This window comes from Sebastes umbrosus, chromosome 11, assembly GCF_015220745.1.
Source record: "Sebastes umbrosus isolate fSebUmb1 chromosome 11, fSebUmb1.pri, whole genome shotgun sequence".
NCBI classification, from domain to species: domain Eukaryota; kingdom Metazoa; phylum Chordata; class Actinopteri; order Perciformes; family Sebastidae; genus Sebastes; species Sebastes umbrosus.
Window position 1 is genome coordinate 25,123,141 of NC_051279.1, and position 19,372 is coordinate 25,142,512.

The window sequence follows — 19,372 nt, forward strand, 5'->3', positions numbered from 1 at the left end:
CATCAGATGGGTATGCGGTCCTTAATGTGGCCAGGACGCATTCACGTACACGTATCGTAAATTCGTGAGTCTGGTTTGATAGCTCAGGGCTTATTCTCTATTCTATCCATAGGAAATCATTGGAGGGAGGAGAGAGGAGACGGAGAAGGAGCCCAGTTGGTGTTGAGGCATCATGGCCCATGCCCGGCCAGTTATGGATTTTTTTATTTATTTATTTATTTATTTTTTTCTTCCTTTTCCCCATAACAAAATAAGATGAAATATGGATAGAACAAAATGGAGAGAAAAATAAATTAAAGAAAGAAAAAAAAAAAGAATAAATAAATTTGCGTACACACTGCTAAAAGAATGTGGTCATATGTGCCTCTGAATGTGGTCTGGAAGATCCGATATCAATGTGTCTTGAGTGCGTTCACACCTGTACTTAAAGTTGTCCACATGTAATCCGATCACTGAGGACGCATGTTAATACCAGGTGGGAACAGGGCCTATGATAGAAGTATATGATGACCATCCCCATGCTCTGTTATGTCTCAAGAGTTATTGCAGCAATTTTTGAATTGATACCATTTGTTGCAGTTTTGGTGCTAAATTTAACAATTTTTTACCCCTGGAGAATTGATAAAAATGATCAATTATCCCTCCAAAATACCACATTAGGACACCAAGAACTTGAGGAACACCATAGAAAAAGCCATGCTGTGATTTGGGATAAAAACCTTATGACATTTGGAGATTTCTGCTAGAATTGCATTTTTCGGCGATCAGACGGCGAGTACTTGTGTTGTGTAAACTGCTCAGGAACCCCTTTATGTCAATCTAGCTATAAAGCCATCAATCCTACCAAAATCAACCAAAAATATAAAAGTATTTAGTTGCAACACTGATAGAAATAAAGGCTGATTGTGATAAAAGTCTGAGAAAAGTTTGTACTCACCTGTGTGTGAATGAGCTCAGGTAGAGAAGCAGAAGGTATGAGTGTGAGAGCAGTGATGAAGCAGGAAGCAGGCTTATAAGGCTGATGTCTGGGGGGGCCTGAGCTCTGCACAACCCAAACACAGGAATACGACCAAATATGGAGACATGACCAAATACAGAAACACAACTGTGGAGGAGTTTTTTAGAGCAATTAATTGGAGACTGAAAATGTCTTGAATTCAAAGAGAATCGAGTCAGCAGATGCAAAAAACAAAAACTTCTTCAGGTTTAAGCAATAAAAATACATTTTCTTTAGGTTTAGGCAATAAAACTAAAACTTCTTTAGGTTTAGGCAATAAAACTACAACATCTTTAGGTTTAGGCAACAAAACAACAACATCTTTAAGTTTAGGCAATAAAACTACAACTTCTTTACGTTTAGGCAATAAACCTACAACTTATTTAGGTTTAGGCAATAAAACTACAACTTCTTTAGGTTTAGGAAACAAAACTAAAACTTCTTTAGCTTAAGACAATAAAACTACAACTTCTATAGGTTTAGGCAATAAAACTACAACTTCTTTAGGTTTAGGCAATAAAACTACAACCTTTTTAGGTTTAGGCAGTAAAACTAAAACATCTTTAGGTTTAGGCAACAAAACTAAAACATCTTTACGTTTAGGCAATAAACCTACAACTTATTTAGGTTTAGGCAATAAAACTACAACTTCTTTAGGTTTAGGAAACAAAACTAAAACTTCTTTAGGCTAAGACAATAAAACTACAACTTCTATAGGTTTAGGCAATAAAAATACAACTTCTTTAGGTTTAGGCAATAAAACTACAACATCTTCAGGTTTAGGCAACAAAACTACAACATCTTTAGGTTTAGGCAACAAAACTACAACTTCTTTACGTTTAGGCAATAAAACTACAACATCTTCAGGTTTAGGCAACAAAACTACAACTTGTTTACGTTTAGGCAATAAAACTACAACTTCTTTAAGTTTAGGCAATAAACCCCTTTATGTCAATCTAGCTATAAAGCCATCAATCCTCTGAATGCTCTAGGTCTGTTGTTTGTGGCTGTAAAGTTTCATGAGGCTGTGATTATCCTATAGGTCACCACAGGTCATTTTATACAGTGAGGTCAAGTTTTAAAAAAATGGTCTCACTACAATGAACTTCAGTTAAATTCTTCCTTTGCTTCCACTCTGACGCTGGTTATTTCCCTCTTCTGCAACTCCTGCCAGAGGGCATGAGAGGGAGGATGAAGAGGTTTCTGGTAGTTGAGAAGTATTTGGGCCTGGGGCGGTGTGGGGGGACCTGGGGGGGAGGGGCCCATGTGTCAAATCTCCTGCAACTGGTTCTACTGCTAAGTGTGAAGTCTGTCAGTGTGTCGCAAGAGCAGCATCTGCGTTAGAGGCCTCGGGGGTCCACGCCCGTCCACAAAGGTCACCATGCCCCCTCAGCTGAATCCTCTAATGATAAAAACACTACACTGAAATACTTTTACAGCTTTAAGTAAAGTTTATTCACACAGTTTGGTAATGGAGGGACTGAACACTGCAATGCAAAATAAAGCAAAAAACAGTGATAGTTTTACATTTAGGAAACAATGTCAGTAGCACTTCATTTTACAGGTCTGCAAATTTCATAGTAATCAGGTGATAATTAGTAAGTAACCTATTTGAATTTTCTTTGGAATTACTGCCAAATTACCGCAATATTTACCTCACAAATTACCAAAAATGACTTTATTGTAAACATGATTTAATAATGATATGCTAAAACAGCATCTAATGGTTAAAATAAGGCCGTTAGGCTTGAGAAGCAGCTGTGCGCTGCTCTCCATAGGAGGTGGAAAACCAAAACTAATAGAAGACACTCGAGCACACAAAACATATTAAATGACAATTATTTAGCCTTTTGTTTTTGATAATTGCATGTTTCCACATTAAAATCAACTGACAACTCAGAAAACAAAGTGTTGTAATGTAATGTAATGACATTATGTCTCAGTGTTGTCCAGCAGGCCTGCTGATACTAAACACTCATTAGTTTTCATGAAGAGGTGAGAGGGAGCTTTTACTCTTTAAGAGAAAGATGCATCATCAATGAAAAACAATCAACTGACTAATCATAGCTTGGGGGCGGGGCTTAACAGTACTGACCAATAGTGGCCTGTTTTTCACGTCAGAACAAGGATCAAATGTCTTTAACTTCTGTGTATTTAGCGACATTCTGCTAAATCAGATTGGACAGTGAACACATGGATTCAGGTGCAGAGTGACTCATTAAGTGACTTCCTGTACAGGTACATGGTTCCATTGAGGTATTGCTCATCATGCACATCTTTACAAATGTTATAAACATCCATCATGTATTTGTCCATCTCTCTGGTGATCACATGAGTCCACAGTCCCTCCTCCTCCATCAGCTGCAGCTCTTTCTCCATAGAAACCTTGTATTTGTTTCCAGACTCGGACTTTGGGTCGACTCTCGACATGCAAATGTATCCTCCTGCAGGAATAAAAAATATTATGTTTGTAAAGAAGTAGAGAAGAATACGTTTTATTATCCTCTCATATCACCTCCACCTGTAAGACTCTTAGGGGAATTCATAACCCAGAGCTCTCTGTCCAAACCGTTATCACTGTCACCAAAAAAAGTCACGACAGACATAATGATTGGGACTGAATCTGGGGAGTTACCAACATATAATAGTAAATCATCTGCATAAAATAAAACTTTGTGCTTCCTCTTTCCCACACAGACACTTTTATATCATTAAGTACAACAGCCAGTGGCTATCTCAATTCATGCTTCCATGAAAACTGGTGACTAGTGTTGGTTACCTGGTTTGGCGGCATCGCAGAGCTCCCTGACGACGCTGACCGGCACAAAACCATCACGTAATGCACCGACGATGATCACCACATCAAACCAACCTGAAAGCAAAGGAGGAGGAGGTGTTGGGTTTTTTTTTTGTGAAGAGGTAGATCACAGCTGCTGCAGTAAAAAGGCAAAAGTGAGCTTGACCCCTACTAAAGAAATCAAAATTCACAGTTTTTGGACAAAAACTTCTAACCCCAAAAAGGCACAACTAGACCACACTGTCAACCATCATACCAAATTTGCAGTTCCTAAGTTAAATAGTCTCCGAGTGCTGATCCAGAAATGAAAGTGTGACATGCGAACGGAACGGACGGAAACGTGGAACGCTATATACCCCCGACTATGTTGTCGCTGGGGTATAAAAAGACATTAAATGTAAATTAAAGTCAAACTCCACTTCATGCTGTCTATGAGTCAGTCACATGATTATCGTTATTTGATTCATGAAGAGATCAACACACCAACTCAACAGATTACATCAGTGAGAACACTTATTTCCAACGAGGTCCCAAGATGTTACACTAACAAACATGTCGACTTAAAATCAAACAGAATCTTAAAAACCGAAATGATATCAGCCAAACTAAACACAGAATCAACATTCACATAAAAACGTCTGATTATGACAAAACAAACTGATGGCTCAAAGAGCATTGAATGTATAACTTCTCGCTTTATTCTATAAACATCTGAAAGTCCCTCTTGTTTTTGTCAACTTGATATTTAATCTCAGACTGTTCAACAACAGCAATATAACAAAGGAGGGAAGGAAGTCTTGATATCACTTCCTGTCTAGCTGCTGTTGTGGTAGCTTCTGTAACTCAGTGCAATCATTCATTCAGCATTTCTTTCATCAATCTTGAAGCTTGTTTCTGGAGTTTACTTTCCATATTGTGACGCTCCATTCAGATTTGAAATTGACTGAATTAAAGCTGTTTGACAATTGTCGAACGATGGAAAGAGCACTTTGAGGAACTCCCGAACCCAACACGTCCTCCGTAGAGGAGGCAGAGTTTGACGACTTGGGGGAAGGCTTATCCATATCACAGGCAAAGGGCGCTGAGGTCATAAAGCTCCTCAACGGCAAGGTGCCGGGGGTGGATGAGATTCACCCTGTGACGCTAAAGGCCCTGGACATTGTTGGGCTGTCTTGACTGACCTGCCTCGTCAGTGTCGGGGACAGTGCCTGTGGAATGGCAGACCGGAGTATTGGTTCCCATTTTTAAAAAGGGGGACCAGAGGTTGTGCTCCAATTATTGGGGTTTCACACTGGAAAGGAGGCTCCGGCCGATAGTCGAACCTCAGATCAAGGAGGAACAATGCAGATACCATCCTGGCCGTGGAACAGTGGACCAGCACTTTACCCTCACAGGGCTGTTGGAGGGGTCATGGGAGTTTGCCCATCCAGTCTACATGTGTTTTGTGGACTTGGAGAAGGCTTACAACCGTGTCCCTCTGGGAATACTGCGGGAATATAGGTAGGGTAGCGTTTCTCTTCTCATGCACTGATTTGTTTAAGCTGAACAGCCAATCAGAGTGATTTCTCTCACCGGCGAGCTCCGCCGGCAATTCAACATGCTGAATCGGCCGAAAAACCTCCGACACGGGCAGACTAAACCCCGAACTGTCCGACGGCCGACCGACGGCTTGGTGTGTCAGGACCTCATGGTTCTTCCTGTCTGAATGGGGCTTTAGTCAAACCCTATTCAGCTGTGATATGAGAAGAGTGAGTATGAGTATGAGTGTAGGGTACCAGTCTGTGTAGGCAGTGGTTCTGTTCCCAGTAGGGCCAGTTTGAGGTCCTGATAGAGGCCGGTCTTAGCAGCTTGTTCCAGCATGCCTTTACTGCCGTCCACTCCTGCAAAGTGCCTGAAGCCCAGTTCAACCATCTATAAACACAAGAAGAAGAAGAAGACCAACGTTAACACTGACTTTTTAACCTCTAAAGACTGAGATTTTTGTTTGATCATCTGTACGAAAAGTCCGACACTGTGGAGCCCTCAGACCTGTTGATGAGACCTTCTGACTCTTAGTAATGTAAATAAATATATTAATAATAGAAAACCCCAAAATTTTTATGGAATTTGACATTAATATTATTATTTTGTTGTCTTATTTCTATTATCTATCTCTATATGGCACATCAGAGGTAGAGTGGGTTGTCCACTAATCGGAAGATCAGCAGTTCGATCCCCGACTCCTCCAGTCCGCATGTTGCAGTGTCCTTGGGCATCCCAGAGTTAACCCAAATTGCTCCCAAAGGCTGAGCCATCGGTGTGTGAATTCTTAATTCTAATTGTGGTGAAAACCGGGACAATTTGTTAGTGACTGTTTAAAACCGGGACATTTGAGTGTTTTACAGATATGTGTCGGGACTCGGGACACGTCAGCTTAAAACCGGGACAGTCCCAGACAAACCAGGACGTCTGGTCACCGTATCTCAAATGTATGTGATATCTGGATTCTGGCACCCAACTACACAGCAAGATGACATTTTAGATGTGTAACTTTAGCCCACTGCTAGTGTTAGCCTCCAGTCTTTCCTTTGTTTAGCCTCCAGCTAACACCGTGACCTCATCATGATGTCGACACAAAAAGGGTCTATTCACATTTTTGTGAAACCATCACCTGATCTTGTAGAGACATCCTTCACAGTTAAAGTTTTCCAAAACTATCAGTATTATGTTTGATCCGTCCAACATCTTAATAAGAAGTGTCTCTAAATGATAATTTAACAGAACTCTACAGTATGGTTCAATCATCCAGGAACACTGAAGGTCAAAGTGACTCACCTGTTGAGCGACCCATCCAGACCCACAGGCCACGTCAAGAACCTGAACTTCTTCAGGACTCCCATCGAAGTTGTCAGACAGGAACTTTACTGTCATATGTGGTGCTCTGTAGCACATCATGTTGTGATCCTGTTTAAAAAAATATGTAACACAAACTGTGTGAACAAACAGTTTCAGGTCCATCAGACGGGGCTGTCCCCTCTCCCCATAATCAGTTAGTGCTGTACATGGGTACAAGGCTATATTTATGGACAAGGAGGAGGACAAAGTGTTATTATATGCAGATGATTTACTTTTATACATCGATAACAATGCAGATTCAAATGTGTGTACTGAAATTTTTTGGAAACATATCACCCAAGAAACAATTAACAGAGAGTTATTCTGAGAGATTTGACCAAATGAGGTCACGTGAGACACAACACATTCTCGTCAAATACCGCCGCTTGGTCAGTGTTATTGTTAGTGTTCAGTGCCCCTTGGTATCGGAAACCGACACACGGGGTACCCCTCTTAAGTTCCTTTTGGACGGACCAGGGACGGCGTGTCATTATATGCTCGTTACATGCATAGTGTCCTTTCAAAATAAACTTCCATTTTCACAGGAAGTTAGGTTTAGGGTCACTCGAGAATTGGAGAACAATTTAGGCATCAACACTTTTGAAAAAGTGAACATTTAATTTATCATTTTCTGTTATGTATTTAAGAAAAACAGCTAATAAACCATCAAATAATTTGATTCGTCCAGCTCAGGTATCAACAGTACACATTTTTTGAGATGTTTTATTTGTTTTGTGCTATGTTTGGCGCAACCCTGTTACCAATACTCCTGAACCTGAAAAGTATATTTTAAATTAATATTGTTTAATAAATCCTTTACCATCAAGATAAAAAAAAGTCACATTCGCATTGAATTAAGACTTGACTTCTATCAATTTAAGCAGCTTTTGAAATCCATCCTACCCAACTTTTCAATAGTCATGTTTTCTTTTTTTTTTTTACTAATTTCAGTATTTATTTTCAAATATTTGCTCAAATACATTATGCATATAATTATTCAAACTATTAAACTTTCAATAGGTTAAACCCTCATGAGCTGAGAAAAATTATTTCAGATTATTTTAATAAAAATGGTAATATGGTAACAGGGTTGAAATTAGAGTAACATGGTTGAATGGATACATTACTTTCGATTGTAGATCATGACATCAATTTTGACAAATAAATACTCAGGACCACAGGAAAGTAGTTTGATAATAGTTTATATATCTTTTATTCTAAAGCTTGCTCCGGCCGGTGAGCGCTACTTGGTTTTGAAGACACAGATGAGTCACGTGACTTAAGACTGACGTGACAAAATAAGGTTGAAAGTCTTGTGTTTGTTTGACCCATCCACCTCCCCTTCCTGAACGGACTCTCACGCTATTAATTAATACTACGTCACTGCTCCGACCGTCGAATAACGCCACGGGTGGGTTTACATTGGAGTTAGTTGAAAGCCCGGTTTGTCACATACTGTCGCTAAAGGGTATCTCTGTGTGCCGGTTTCCGATGCCGAGGTATTTGACGAGTTGGGAGTGAGGAATGGTTGTAAGATAAGGTAAGATCAGATAGAGACATTTTTTGGAAACATATCCCGATGCAATTGGAATTTACCCTCGAGAGTTATTCTGACAGAGTTCATAAAGTAAGGTCAGGTAATGATTGATGATTGAGATGTTTTCAGAGGCACATTTAAAACCGACAGGGAATGTGTGAGTTTCTGTCCACTGACTTGGTCGTACGTCTCTGCCCAGATGTCGTAGAACTTCATCCTCTGCTGTGAATCGAAGCCTTTAGTGACGTGAAGAAAGGTCTTCATATCGTCCACAGTTCTGCTGCAGTTTGACATGATGAGGAGAGGATTTCAAACCTGCCGGATTGGAAACATTTAACATGAACTTAACATGACAGATGCTTCAACTGGATCTCATGGGGAGGCATTTATACAGTATGTCATTGGTTTAACATTTTAGAAATGGCTTTTCGCATGTCATTTAACGCCACGTTGTTACCGTGGTCGCAACTATGTTTTGGCAACAAAACCACTTAGTTATGTTTAATAAAAACATCATGGTTGGGCTTAAAATAAGTACGTAAAGTAAGTGAAATACGTACGCTAACAATGTAACACAAGTACGGAAAACACGTCACAAAAGTCACTAACGTAACTTCAAAATAACTCAACAACTCGGGACACGAACAGTGGTCTCCTGGTTGAAAGTCCTGTGTTTGTTTTGCCAAAAGCAACAAAGGCGTTGTTACTAGTGATGTTACATGCTGTGCCGAGGCTTCGGAGCGTGTGTCGAGTAATCCCGGAAGTTTTCCGCAATGCGCGTATCGAGGCTTGTATCGTTTTAGACCGATGACGTCCGAAGCCTCGCTGCCCGGCCGTACCGTGTGACTGGTTCAGATGTTAAGATCTTGGCGCGAGGTTTTGACAGCAATATAAACCCCATGGGATCCCTTCAAAATGTGTGGTTGTGATAGAGGCGAGTTTGGATAGTTTGAGATTTGGATAGTTTGAGATTTTTGATAGTTTGAGATTTTGGATAGTTGCTTGGATGGAGCCAGCAAGGAAGAGAAGGACTTCCCCTGTATGGTATGCTAATCATGCAAATAAAAGAAAAGTAACAGACACTGTAGTTACATAGATTCTCTTTTTTCCAGCCACCAGAAAACAAGAGCTGGATGAAGCCTTGGTCTCCATGATAGTGAAGGATACACAGCCCTTCAGTATTGTGGAGGATGTGGGATTTAGGGACATAGTGTCTAAATTAGACCCTACCTATGTTCTCCCCACAAGGCAGGTGTGTACGGGTGCATGGATAAAGTAAAAGAGTAGTTTGATATTACATCTGACAATTTTTTTTTTCTTTCCTTTAGTCTCTAAAGGCCATGGTGGATGTCAAATACACCTCAGCAAAGGAGAAGGCCAAAGCTATAGTGCAGAAGGTGGCTGCAGTAAGCCTTACTTCTGATATGTGGACATCCATTAACATGAATGCGTACCTGACAGTTACCTGCCATTTTGTTGACGAAAACACCCGTCTGCGTTCAGTATTGTTAGGTGTACTGAAATTCCCTCTCACACACACTGCTGAAAATTTTGCGTGTGTGAAAGCCTCCCTCATGGAGGAATGGGGAATCACCAATAAGGTAACATGTCTAGTTACTGATGGTGCAGCTAATATGATTGCCTGCGGCAGGGAACTGAGGCTCCGCCACACTATCTGCATAGCGCACACACTGAACCTCATTGTTAAAAAGGCTCTTGAACTGACCCCCGTGCTCTCTGACATCCGGTGCAGCCCAAGGTAGTTTTTATTTGGTTTTAAGGTCAATATTTATTATTACTACACTCACTAACATGGTCTGTGTGTACTTCTCAGGTAACAAACTGTGGCGTCATTTGGATGAGAGTGTCATGCATGCCAGGAGAATCCAGAATGTGACAGCAGATGCCACTGTGGAGGTCCAGCGGTTCCTGTCGGAACCAAACATCGGACGAATGGAGGACCCTCTTTTGTACTGGGGAGGACAAAAATGTATCTACCCGAATTTATATAAACTTACTGTTGTATTTCTGTGCACCCCAGCCTCATCGGTGCCATGTGAAAGAGTCTTTTCAAAGGCGGGAGAAGTTGTATCGAAAAAAAGAAAACGCCTCAGCCCGAACACGGTTGAGAAGCTTCTGTTCCTGAATAAAAACGAATAAAGTCTCCCCTGTACTGTACATCATTGTCCTAGTTACACAAGCACATTCAATGCCCTCTCCCAAGTTACACAATCACATTCACTGTCCTCTGCCTGGTCAAACCAATGCCACTTTCCAGAAGTAACACAGAACACTAATATTACCCCTCCTGCCATTATTATATTATATTACACTACAATACAATACAATTATTGACCAAAGGATTGGTTTACACACATAAGATGCATTAGTCACAAAACAATTACAGTTTATTATACATGTATGTTATACACTCATAATATACTTACTAGAACATAGACATTATATTATATATTATATAGATATAAATGGATAACATGGTAATAGATTTTTTTTTATTTATAGTCATTTCCAACAGCCGTTACTGGCTCAAAATACAGTATATCACAGATCACGTGGTTAAGATCATATCTGCCTGTTTTACACTCTTTGACCACCGGGTGGTTTCGTGTGCACATGAAGCCTCGAGCAATGAATCCCAACACAGGAATGCAGACCGTTTTCCCTGCGGCCCAACAGGTACTTTGAGTTCAGACTTGTCTCAGGTCATCAGAAACCAGGTTTCTGAGAAATCTTTTCTTTCCCTCCAGGGATGAAGACCAACCGTCATTTATTGAAGTCCTTTAATACACTTTCTTCACACTGACTGTCATTCCTCTTCAAACACTGTGTGCGATCAGAGCTGCGGTATTTATCTCATTGATTTAGAGGATGTGCAAAGGACTCAGTCTTGACTTGGTCTTGACTGCCTTTGGATTTGGTCTTGACTCAGACTCGACTGGACCTGGTCTTGGACTTGACTTGGACTCGATTAAGTTGGACTTGACTACAGCCCTGATTTCAACTCATGAAAAACGGATAACAAAAACAAAAATGTTGCTTTTATATTTTTGTTCAGTAAATACTTGGAGCAAATGTTCAGAAATAACAGAGTAATGTGTAGCACACAGCTCCTGTCACTATAATTATACTGGACTAGAATCAGAAGATACCAAACTCGAACAGGAGGCAGAAAAAGTCATTTGCAATATCAAATGACCACAGTAGACAAAAAGCTATGCACTGGTACCTTGTATTTTAGAAAATAACAAACAAAATAAAATGAATACCCATGAGTTCAGTATACAGATAAATTGCACAAAGATGCTTCGGTTTCAACTCAGCAATGAAATATTTCTTTTGTCACACTCAGGGTTTCAACCACTGAGTTGTTACCAACTATTTTTTCTAACTGGGTGCACCCTAATATCAATAACTCAAAATCTCAATTCTCAATATTTGGATCCAACATTCAATGAGTAACAATATTAAAACAATAACCCGGTTCAATATTATCACTTCTCAACTCGTTTCAACCTTACAATTATTCAATATGAACTATTCCAGTAATAGACATTGTTACCAAGGCATCACAATACACCATATCAATAATATGAATATTCAGTCCATTCACTTTAACCAGTGTGATGGTTAACACTCAGTAATGTGTTTCAGGGAGCACGAAGAGGGTAAATGTTTTCCAAGTCAAAAAAAGGGTTAAGTCAGAGTCTGGGGTTTGAGGTTGTGCACGGGATGCTGGGAGTTGAGTGTAAAGGGTGGTGTAGCCTTGTACAGGTTGTGATGTTTACCCTACCGCCATGGCAGAAGAGGGGCAAGGTTGACAATTCTTGGCTCTGGGATCTTCAATCCAGGATCTAGAGGTCTAGTCTGGGTTAGCTCGCCATCAACTTTGAATCTCTCCAAAAAACCTGACCTGCAGTTATTGACATGGCCAGAATTGTTCATGAATCAATTGCATTTCTGATTCATCAGGAATGAATAATTCCTTTAAGTTCTACAACATATATTCATATAATGTAGATTTTACAATCAACATATTTTAAATAACCTTCACAGTGCATGAATTACAAATGAAACTGTGGTAAAATGAGACTATCTTAACTTAACATACTTTTTAAATTAAAACAAATAATATTACATGAATTATAAATTATACAGTGTAAACCTGACACATTACTATTTCCTTCTTCTATGTCTGTCTTTTTATTTAAATCAAATACACTATACCATGAAATAAAATACCTGACAAAACATAACTCATGTTGCTTCAGTATTAAACAGTTCTGTGGCTTTACTAGCCAGAGAAAACATTGAGCAATTAAACACTCTTTATGTCACATTTTATATTCTTCCCAGTGCAGCTTTAATTCAGTTGAGCTCTACAACATTTAGCTAAATGCACTGTTCATAGCTTAAAGCTAAGTCTGTTAACTCTGGGCCTTTTCATTTGAACTTGTTCGCTTAGCACATCGTGGCACAGCATCGTGGCGCAGCTCTTATTCACTACAGCGACTCACCGAGCCGGGAGTTTCTCTGTGTCGCTCAGCAGCTTTCAGTGAGCAGGGCTTCTCTCACACACACATCTATGAGCTTATAACAGAGTACAGACTGTTACCATTCTGATTTGACAACGTTATATTGTGTTTACAACTTTATCTGAGCTATATTTTTACCGTTCAGCAGCAGCTCCTCTCCTCACAGTGTCCTCTAGCGTTTGAGTAGCGTATACGGTCTAGCCTGCCTGGGGTGCGCTAAACCTGCGCTCTGATTGGCTAAGGCACCTCTGTGTGTTAACTCTTTGTGACCTGGGTTACAAATGCTTAAAATATAAATAAACTATATTAATGAAACCGTCTCCAGCCAGTAGATGTGTTTAAATCTACGCCTCCTCCCTTCTGTCTGCCCTCCAGGAGTTCGTCTTTCATCAGTTTACCTGACAAAGGAATGTTTATGGCCCTGTTCACACCTGGTATTAACATGCGTCTCCACATGCGTCTTCAGTGGCCACTTGTGATCCGATCTCACTTCCCCGCCCCATATGCAAATGAACACGTAGTAAACACACGGCTAATACAGCAGCCGTTGTGACGTAATATTACATGAATGTCAGTAGTAATATCCTATATATACACGTTAATTCTGGTACATTGTATTAATATCAAAATAAAAGGTTATTGTACCGGCGGTACCCGAGATCTCCGCGCCGCCGGTGCCGGCACCGCTGCTTTTGCCAGACAACAGCGGGGTACAGCACTCCAGAGAGCCGGGGAGGACGGTTTTGCCGTAGTAGCAACAACAACACAACAACAACAACAACAACATCTCATCCCAGTAAGAAAATATGTACCACATACTAAAACACTGAAAAAAGGTGAAACCTTGAAGTACAAAAATATTAAATATTATGACCATATAACATAATGAAAAGAACAGACATGTACCTTCATTACATCACCTGTAAACTACAAATACGGAAACGCAACCAAATACGCAAACACGACCAAATATGGAGACGCGACCAAACATGGAGGTGCAACCAAAGGAGATGTGACCAAATACGGGGATGCGACCAAATACGGAGATGCAACCAAATATGGAGACGCCACCAAGCACAGAAACTCGACCGAATACGGAGATGCAACCAAATACGGAGATGTGACCAAATATGGAGACGCCACCAAGCACAGAAACACAACCAAATACGGAGATGCAACCAAATACGGAGATGCAACCAAATACGGAGATGTGACCAAATATGGAGACACCACCAAGCACAGAAACACAACCAAATACGCAGATGACACCAAATACGGAGATGCGACCAAATATGGAGACGCGACCAAGTGCAGAAACACAACCAAAAACGGAGATTCAACCAAATATGGAGATGCCACCAAGCACAGAAACACGACCAAATACGGAGATGCAACCAAATACGGAGATGCAACCAAATATGGAGACGCGACCATGTGCAGAAACACAACCAAATACGGAGATGCAACCAAATATGGAGATGCCACCAAGCACAGAAACATGACCAAATGCTGAGATGCAACCAAATACGGAGATGCAACCAAATACGGAGATGTGACCAAATATGGAGACGCCACCAAACACAGAAACACAACCAAATAGGAGAACTACACCTGGCTCTTATAAAATAACACCTGAACGCACATCAGACTAGTCTGTTATAACTTTTATTCTGTTAATGAGGGAGACGTCAGATTACAGCCCTTTTACATTGCACTACAGTGTACTGTTTGGATCAGAATCTACAGCCACAACTTGAGAAACAGGTTAAACTTATTTTTTTTATGTTGCAAAAGACTGAATATTTTTCCTCCACAGACTTTTTGAGGATTCTTAAAAAATCTTCAGAGCAGCAGGAAGTTTTGTTGAATCCCTTCTGTTCGTCCAACATCACCAGGTTTATATTTTATATAAGAAGCAGATGTTTAACTGATGCCAGTTGAATGTGATATTAATACAAGAGAGAAAAAAAACTGTGATTTCACTGACAACTTTCAATGATTTGGACCAGATTTGAGAATAAGAAAGTGATCATTAGCTGATTAATCGTTTCACATAAAATTAATTGACAACAATATTGATGACTGATTGAAGTAAGTAAACTGAATCTCTTTGAGATTTGGACTGTTGGTCAGGCAAAACAAGACATTTGAAGATGATACCTTAGATTTTAATGAACCAAAAATATAAAAGTATTTAGTTGCAACACTGATAGAAATAAAGGCTGATTGTGATAAAAGTCTGAGAAAAGTTTGTACTCACCTGTGTGTGAATGAGCTCAGGTAGAGAAGCAGAAGGTATGAGTGTGAGAGCAGTGATGAAGCAGGAAGCAGGCTTATAAGGCTGATGTCTGGGGGGGCCTGAGCTCTGCACAACCCAAACACAGGAATACGACCAAATATGGAGACATGACCAAATACAGAAACACAACTGTGGAGGAGTTTTTTAGAGCAATTAATTGGAGACTGAAAATGTCTTGAATTCAAAGAGAATCGAGTCAGCACATACATAAAACAACAACTTCTTCAGGTTTAAGCAATAAAAATACATTTTCTTTAGGTTTAGGCAATAAAACTAAAACTTCTTTAGGTTTAGGCAATAAAACTACAACATCTTTAGGTTTAGGCAACAAAACTACAACATCTTTAAGTTTAGGCAATAAAACTACAACTTCTTTACGTTTAGGCAATAAACCTACAACTTATTTAGGTTTAGGCAATAAAACTACAACTTCTTTAGGTTTAGGAAACAAAACTAAAACTTCTTTAGGTTTAGGCAATAAAACTACAACTTCTTTAGGTTTAGGAAACAAAACTACAACTTCTTTAGGTTTAGGCAATAAAACTACAACCTTTTTAGGTTTAGGCAGTAAAACTAAAACATCTTCAGGTTTAGGCAACAAAACTACAACTTCTTTAGGTTTAGGCAATAAAACTACAACTTTTTTAGGATTAGGCAACAAAACTACAACATCTTTAGGTTTAGGCAACAAAACTACAACTAATTTACGTTTAGGCAATAAACCTACAACTTATTTAGGTCTAGGCAATAAAACTACAACTTCTTTAGGTTTAGGAAACAAAACTAAAACTTCTTTAGGCTAAGACAATAAAACTACAACTTCTATAGGTTTAGGCAATAAAAATACAACTTCTTTAGGTTTAGGCAATAAAACTACAACATCTTCAGGTTTAGGCAACAAAACTACAACATCTTTAGGTTTAGGCAACAAAACTACAACTTCTTTAGGTTTAGGCAATAAAACTACAACATCTTCAGGTTTAGGCAACAAAACTACAACTTGTTTACGTTTAGGCAATAAAACTACAACTTCTTTACGTTTAGGCAATAAACCTACAACTTATTTAGGTTTAGGCAATAAAACTACAACTTCTTTAGGTTTAGGAAACAAAACTAAAACTTCTTTAGGTTAAGACAATAAAACTACAACTTCTATAGGTTTAGGCAATAAAACTACAACTTCTTTAGGTTTAGGCAATAAAACTACAACCTTTTTAGGTTTAGGCAGTAAAACTAAAACATCTTCAGGTTTAGGCAACAAAACTACAACTTCTTTAGGTTTAGGCAATAAAACTACAACTTTTTTAGGATTAGGCAACAAAACTACAACATCTTTAGGTTTAGGCAACAAAACTAAAACATCTTTACGTTTAGGCAATAAACCTACAACTTATTTAGGTCTAGGCAATAAAACTACAACTTCTTTAGGTTTAGGAAACAAAACTAAAACTTCTTTAGGCTAAGACAATAAAACTACAACTTCTATAGGTTTAGGCAATAAAAATACAACTTCTTTAGGTTTAGGCAATAAAACTACAACATCTTCAGGTTTAGGCAACAAAACTACAACATCTTTAGGTTTAGGCAACAAAACTACAACTTCTTTAGGTTTAGGCAATAAAACTACAACATCTTCAGGTTTAGGCAACAAAACTACAACTTGTTTACGTTTAGGCAATAAAACTACAACTTCTTTAAGTATAGGCAATAAACCCCTTTATGTCAATCTAGCTATAAAGCCATCAATCCTCTGAATGCTCTAGGTCTGTTGTTTGTGGCTGTAAAGTTTCATGAGGCTGTGATTATCCTATAGGTCACCACAGGTCATTTTATACAGTGAGGTCAAGTTTTTAAAAAAATGGTCTCACTACAATGAACTTCAGTTAAATTCTTCCTTTGCTTCCACTCTGACGCTGGTTATTTCCCTCTTCTGCAACTCCTGCCAGAGGGCATGAGAGGGAGGATGAAGAGGTTTCTGGTAGTTGAGAAGTATTTGGGCCTGGGGCGGTGTGGGGGGACCTGGAGGGGAGGGGGCCCATGTCTCAAATCTCCTGCAACTGGTTCTACTGCTAAGTGTGAAGTCTGTCAGTGTGTCGCAAGAGCAGCATCTGCGTTAGAGGCCTCGGGGGTCCACGCCCGTCCACAAAGGTCACCATGCCCCCTCAGCTGAATCCTCTAATGATAAAAACACTACACTGAAATACTTTTACAGCTTTAAGTAAAGTTTATTCACACAGTTTGGTAATGGAGGGACTGAACACTGCAATGCAAAATAAAGCAAAAAACAGTGATAGTTTTACATTTAGGAAACAATGTCAGTAGCACTTCATTTTACAGGTCTGCAAATTTCATAATAATCAGGTGATAATTAGTAAGTAACCTATTTGAATTTTCTTTGGAATTACTGCCAAATTACCGCAATATTTACCTCACAATTTATCAAAAATGACTTTATTGTAACATGATTTAATAATGATATGCTAAAACAGCATCTAATGGTTAAAATAAGGCCGTTAGGCTTGAGAAGCAGCTGTGCGCTGCTCTCCATAGGAGGTGGAAAACCAAAACTAATAGAAGACACTCGAGCACACAAAACATATTAAATGACAATTATTTAGCCTTTTGTTTTTGATAACTGCATGTTTCCACATTAAAATCAACTGACAACTCAGAAAACAAAGTGTTGTAATGTAATATAATGACATTATGTCTCAGTGTTGTCCAGCAGGCCTGCTGATACTAGGTTTAGGAAACAAAACTAAAACTTCTTTAGGTTAAGACAATAAAACTACAACTTCTATAGGTTTAGGCAATAAAACTACAACTGCTTTAGGTTTAGGCAATAAAACTACAACATCTTCAGGTTTAGGCAACAAAACTACAACATCTTTAGGTTTAGGCAACAAAACTACAACTTCTTTACGTTTAGGCAATAAAACTACAACTTCTTTAAGTTTAGGCAATAAACTTACAACTTATTTAGGTTTAGGCAATAAAACTACAACTTCTTTAGGTTTAGGAAACAAAACTACAACTTTTTCAGGTTTAGGCAACAAAACTACAACTTATTTAGGTTGAGGCAAAAAGAAAACCTTTTTGTTAAGTTTAGGGTAAACATCGTGTTTTGCGTTAAAATAACTACAAACACAACTACACATTGTTGGTTTCATACAGGACGCAAACTCCGTTTTCCTGGTTGAAACCCTGTGTTTTGTGTCCCATCAATCATCCCTGACCTCCACCCTTTATGCAGTTTCTGTTGTCTACACTACAGCGCCTGACTTCCGCTTCTGCTCCTGTCATAATTACCATGCTCACAAGAGGTCACTGTCGTCTTCTTTAATTCCTTCTATCGGTGATCTACCAGATGATAAGAAGATGATAAAACCTACTAGTGGGCGTAGTAGGTCCCTATTGACCCACATCTATGGGGCTTATAGCGACTGATAATAAGTTGTGGGCTAGGTAGCAATTTGTTCGGATAATTTTCAAAAGATTTTTAAGCTCTGCTCCACTCTAGCTGTGATATCACGCGCTCTAGCCCTTAACAATCCACGCAATACACACCCATTATAAAATCTGAAATGGTTTGAAAATTTCATAAAACGTAAACTGTGATAAATGAAAAACTATAAAAGTTATCTAAAAGCTGAATCATAGCTTAATAGTTCAAAGACTTGTAACCTGTTTAAAGTTTAAATGGAGTCTGTAGCTGAAAGTATGCGGAAGCAGCAGCATTTCAAAGTGGAGTAGGTTTAAGAGGATTTGAAGATTTTCTCCATTGAGTTACATTGTAAAACAAATGTGGAAAAAGCTTAATATTTTAAAAAGTATAAATAGTTGAAACAAGCCAGGTCATAGCACTAATGTCCTTAAAGATGTGAATAGTTTGATAGTTGAACGGTTTCTGTAGCTGAAACTATGCAGGACTAGTTAAAGGCCAAAAAAGGGGCGGAAGAAATAGTTGAAGAAGTTGAATAAACCTTAGAAGAACAATACTGGGAATGCTGAATCAGCATTCCCACAATTAGCATTGTAACAACAGAGAAATAATCCACCAAACACAAGTTTCCAAACTTTTTTTCCCCAGTTTATATATATACTCTGTGGAATGTGGCTGAGGAGTTGACTTGACTTGACTTGATCAGGAACTACAACCACAACTTGAGAAACAGGTTAAACTTAATTTTTTTATGTTGCAGCAGCTGTTTAACTGATGTGAGTTGAATGTGATGTTACTACAAGAGAGAAACAAACTGTGATTTCACTGACACATTTCAATGATTTGGACCTTTTGTCCTTTTTTACTTTTTAG

The 19,372-nt window shown here is 39.0% G+C and overlaps 1 protein-coding gene across 1 annotated transcript; it reads right to left on the reverse strand.

Moving 5' to 3' along the window:
• Positions 1–3,140: 3,140 nt before the first annotated feature.
• Positions 3,141–8,514, reverse strand: LOC119496413 (methyltransferase-like protein 27). The gene is made up of 5 exons (XM_037783697.1): positions 8,383–8,514; positions 6,609–6,737; positions 5,570–5,705; positions 3,777–3,869; positions 3,141–3,441 (listed from the first exon to the last, which is right to left on the reverse strand). Exons 1-5 carry the CDS (start codon positions 8,497–8,499, stop codon positions 3,197–3,199), a joined length of 720 nt encoding a protein of 239 aa, XP_037639625.1. The 5' UTR covers positions 8,500–8,514; the 3' UTR covers positions 3,141–3,196.
• Between the last annotated feature and the right edge of the window lie 10,858 nt (positions 8,515–19,372).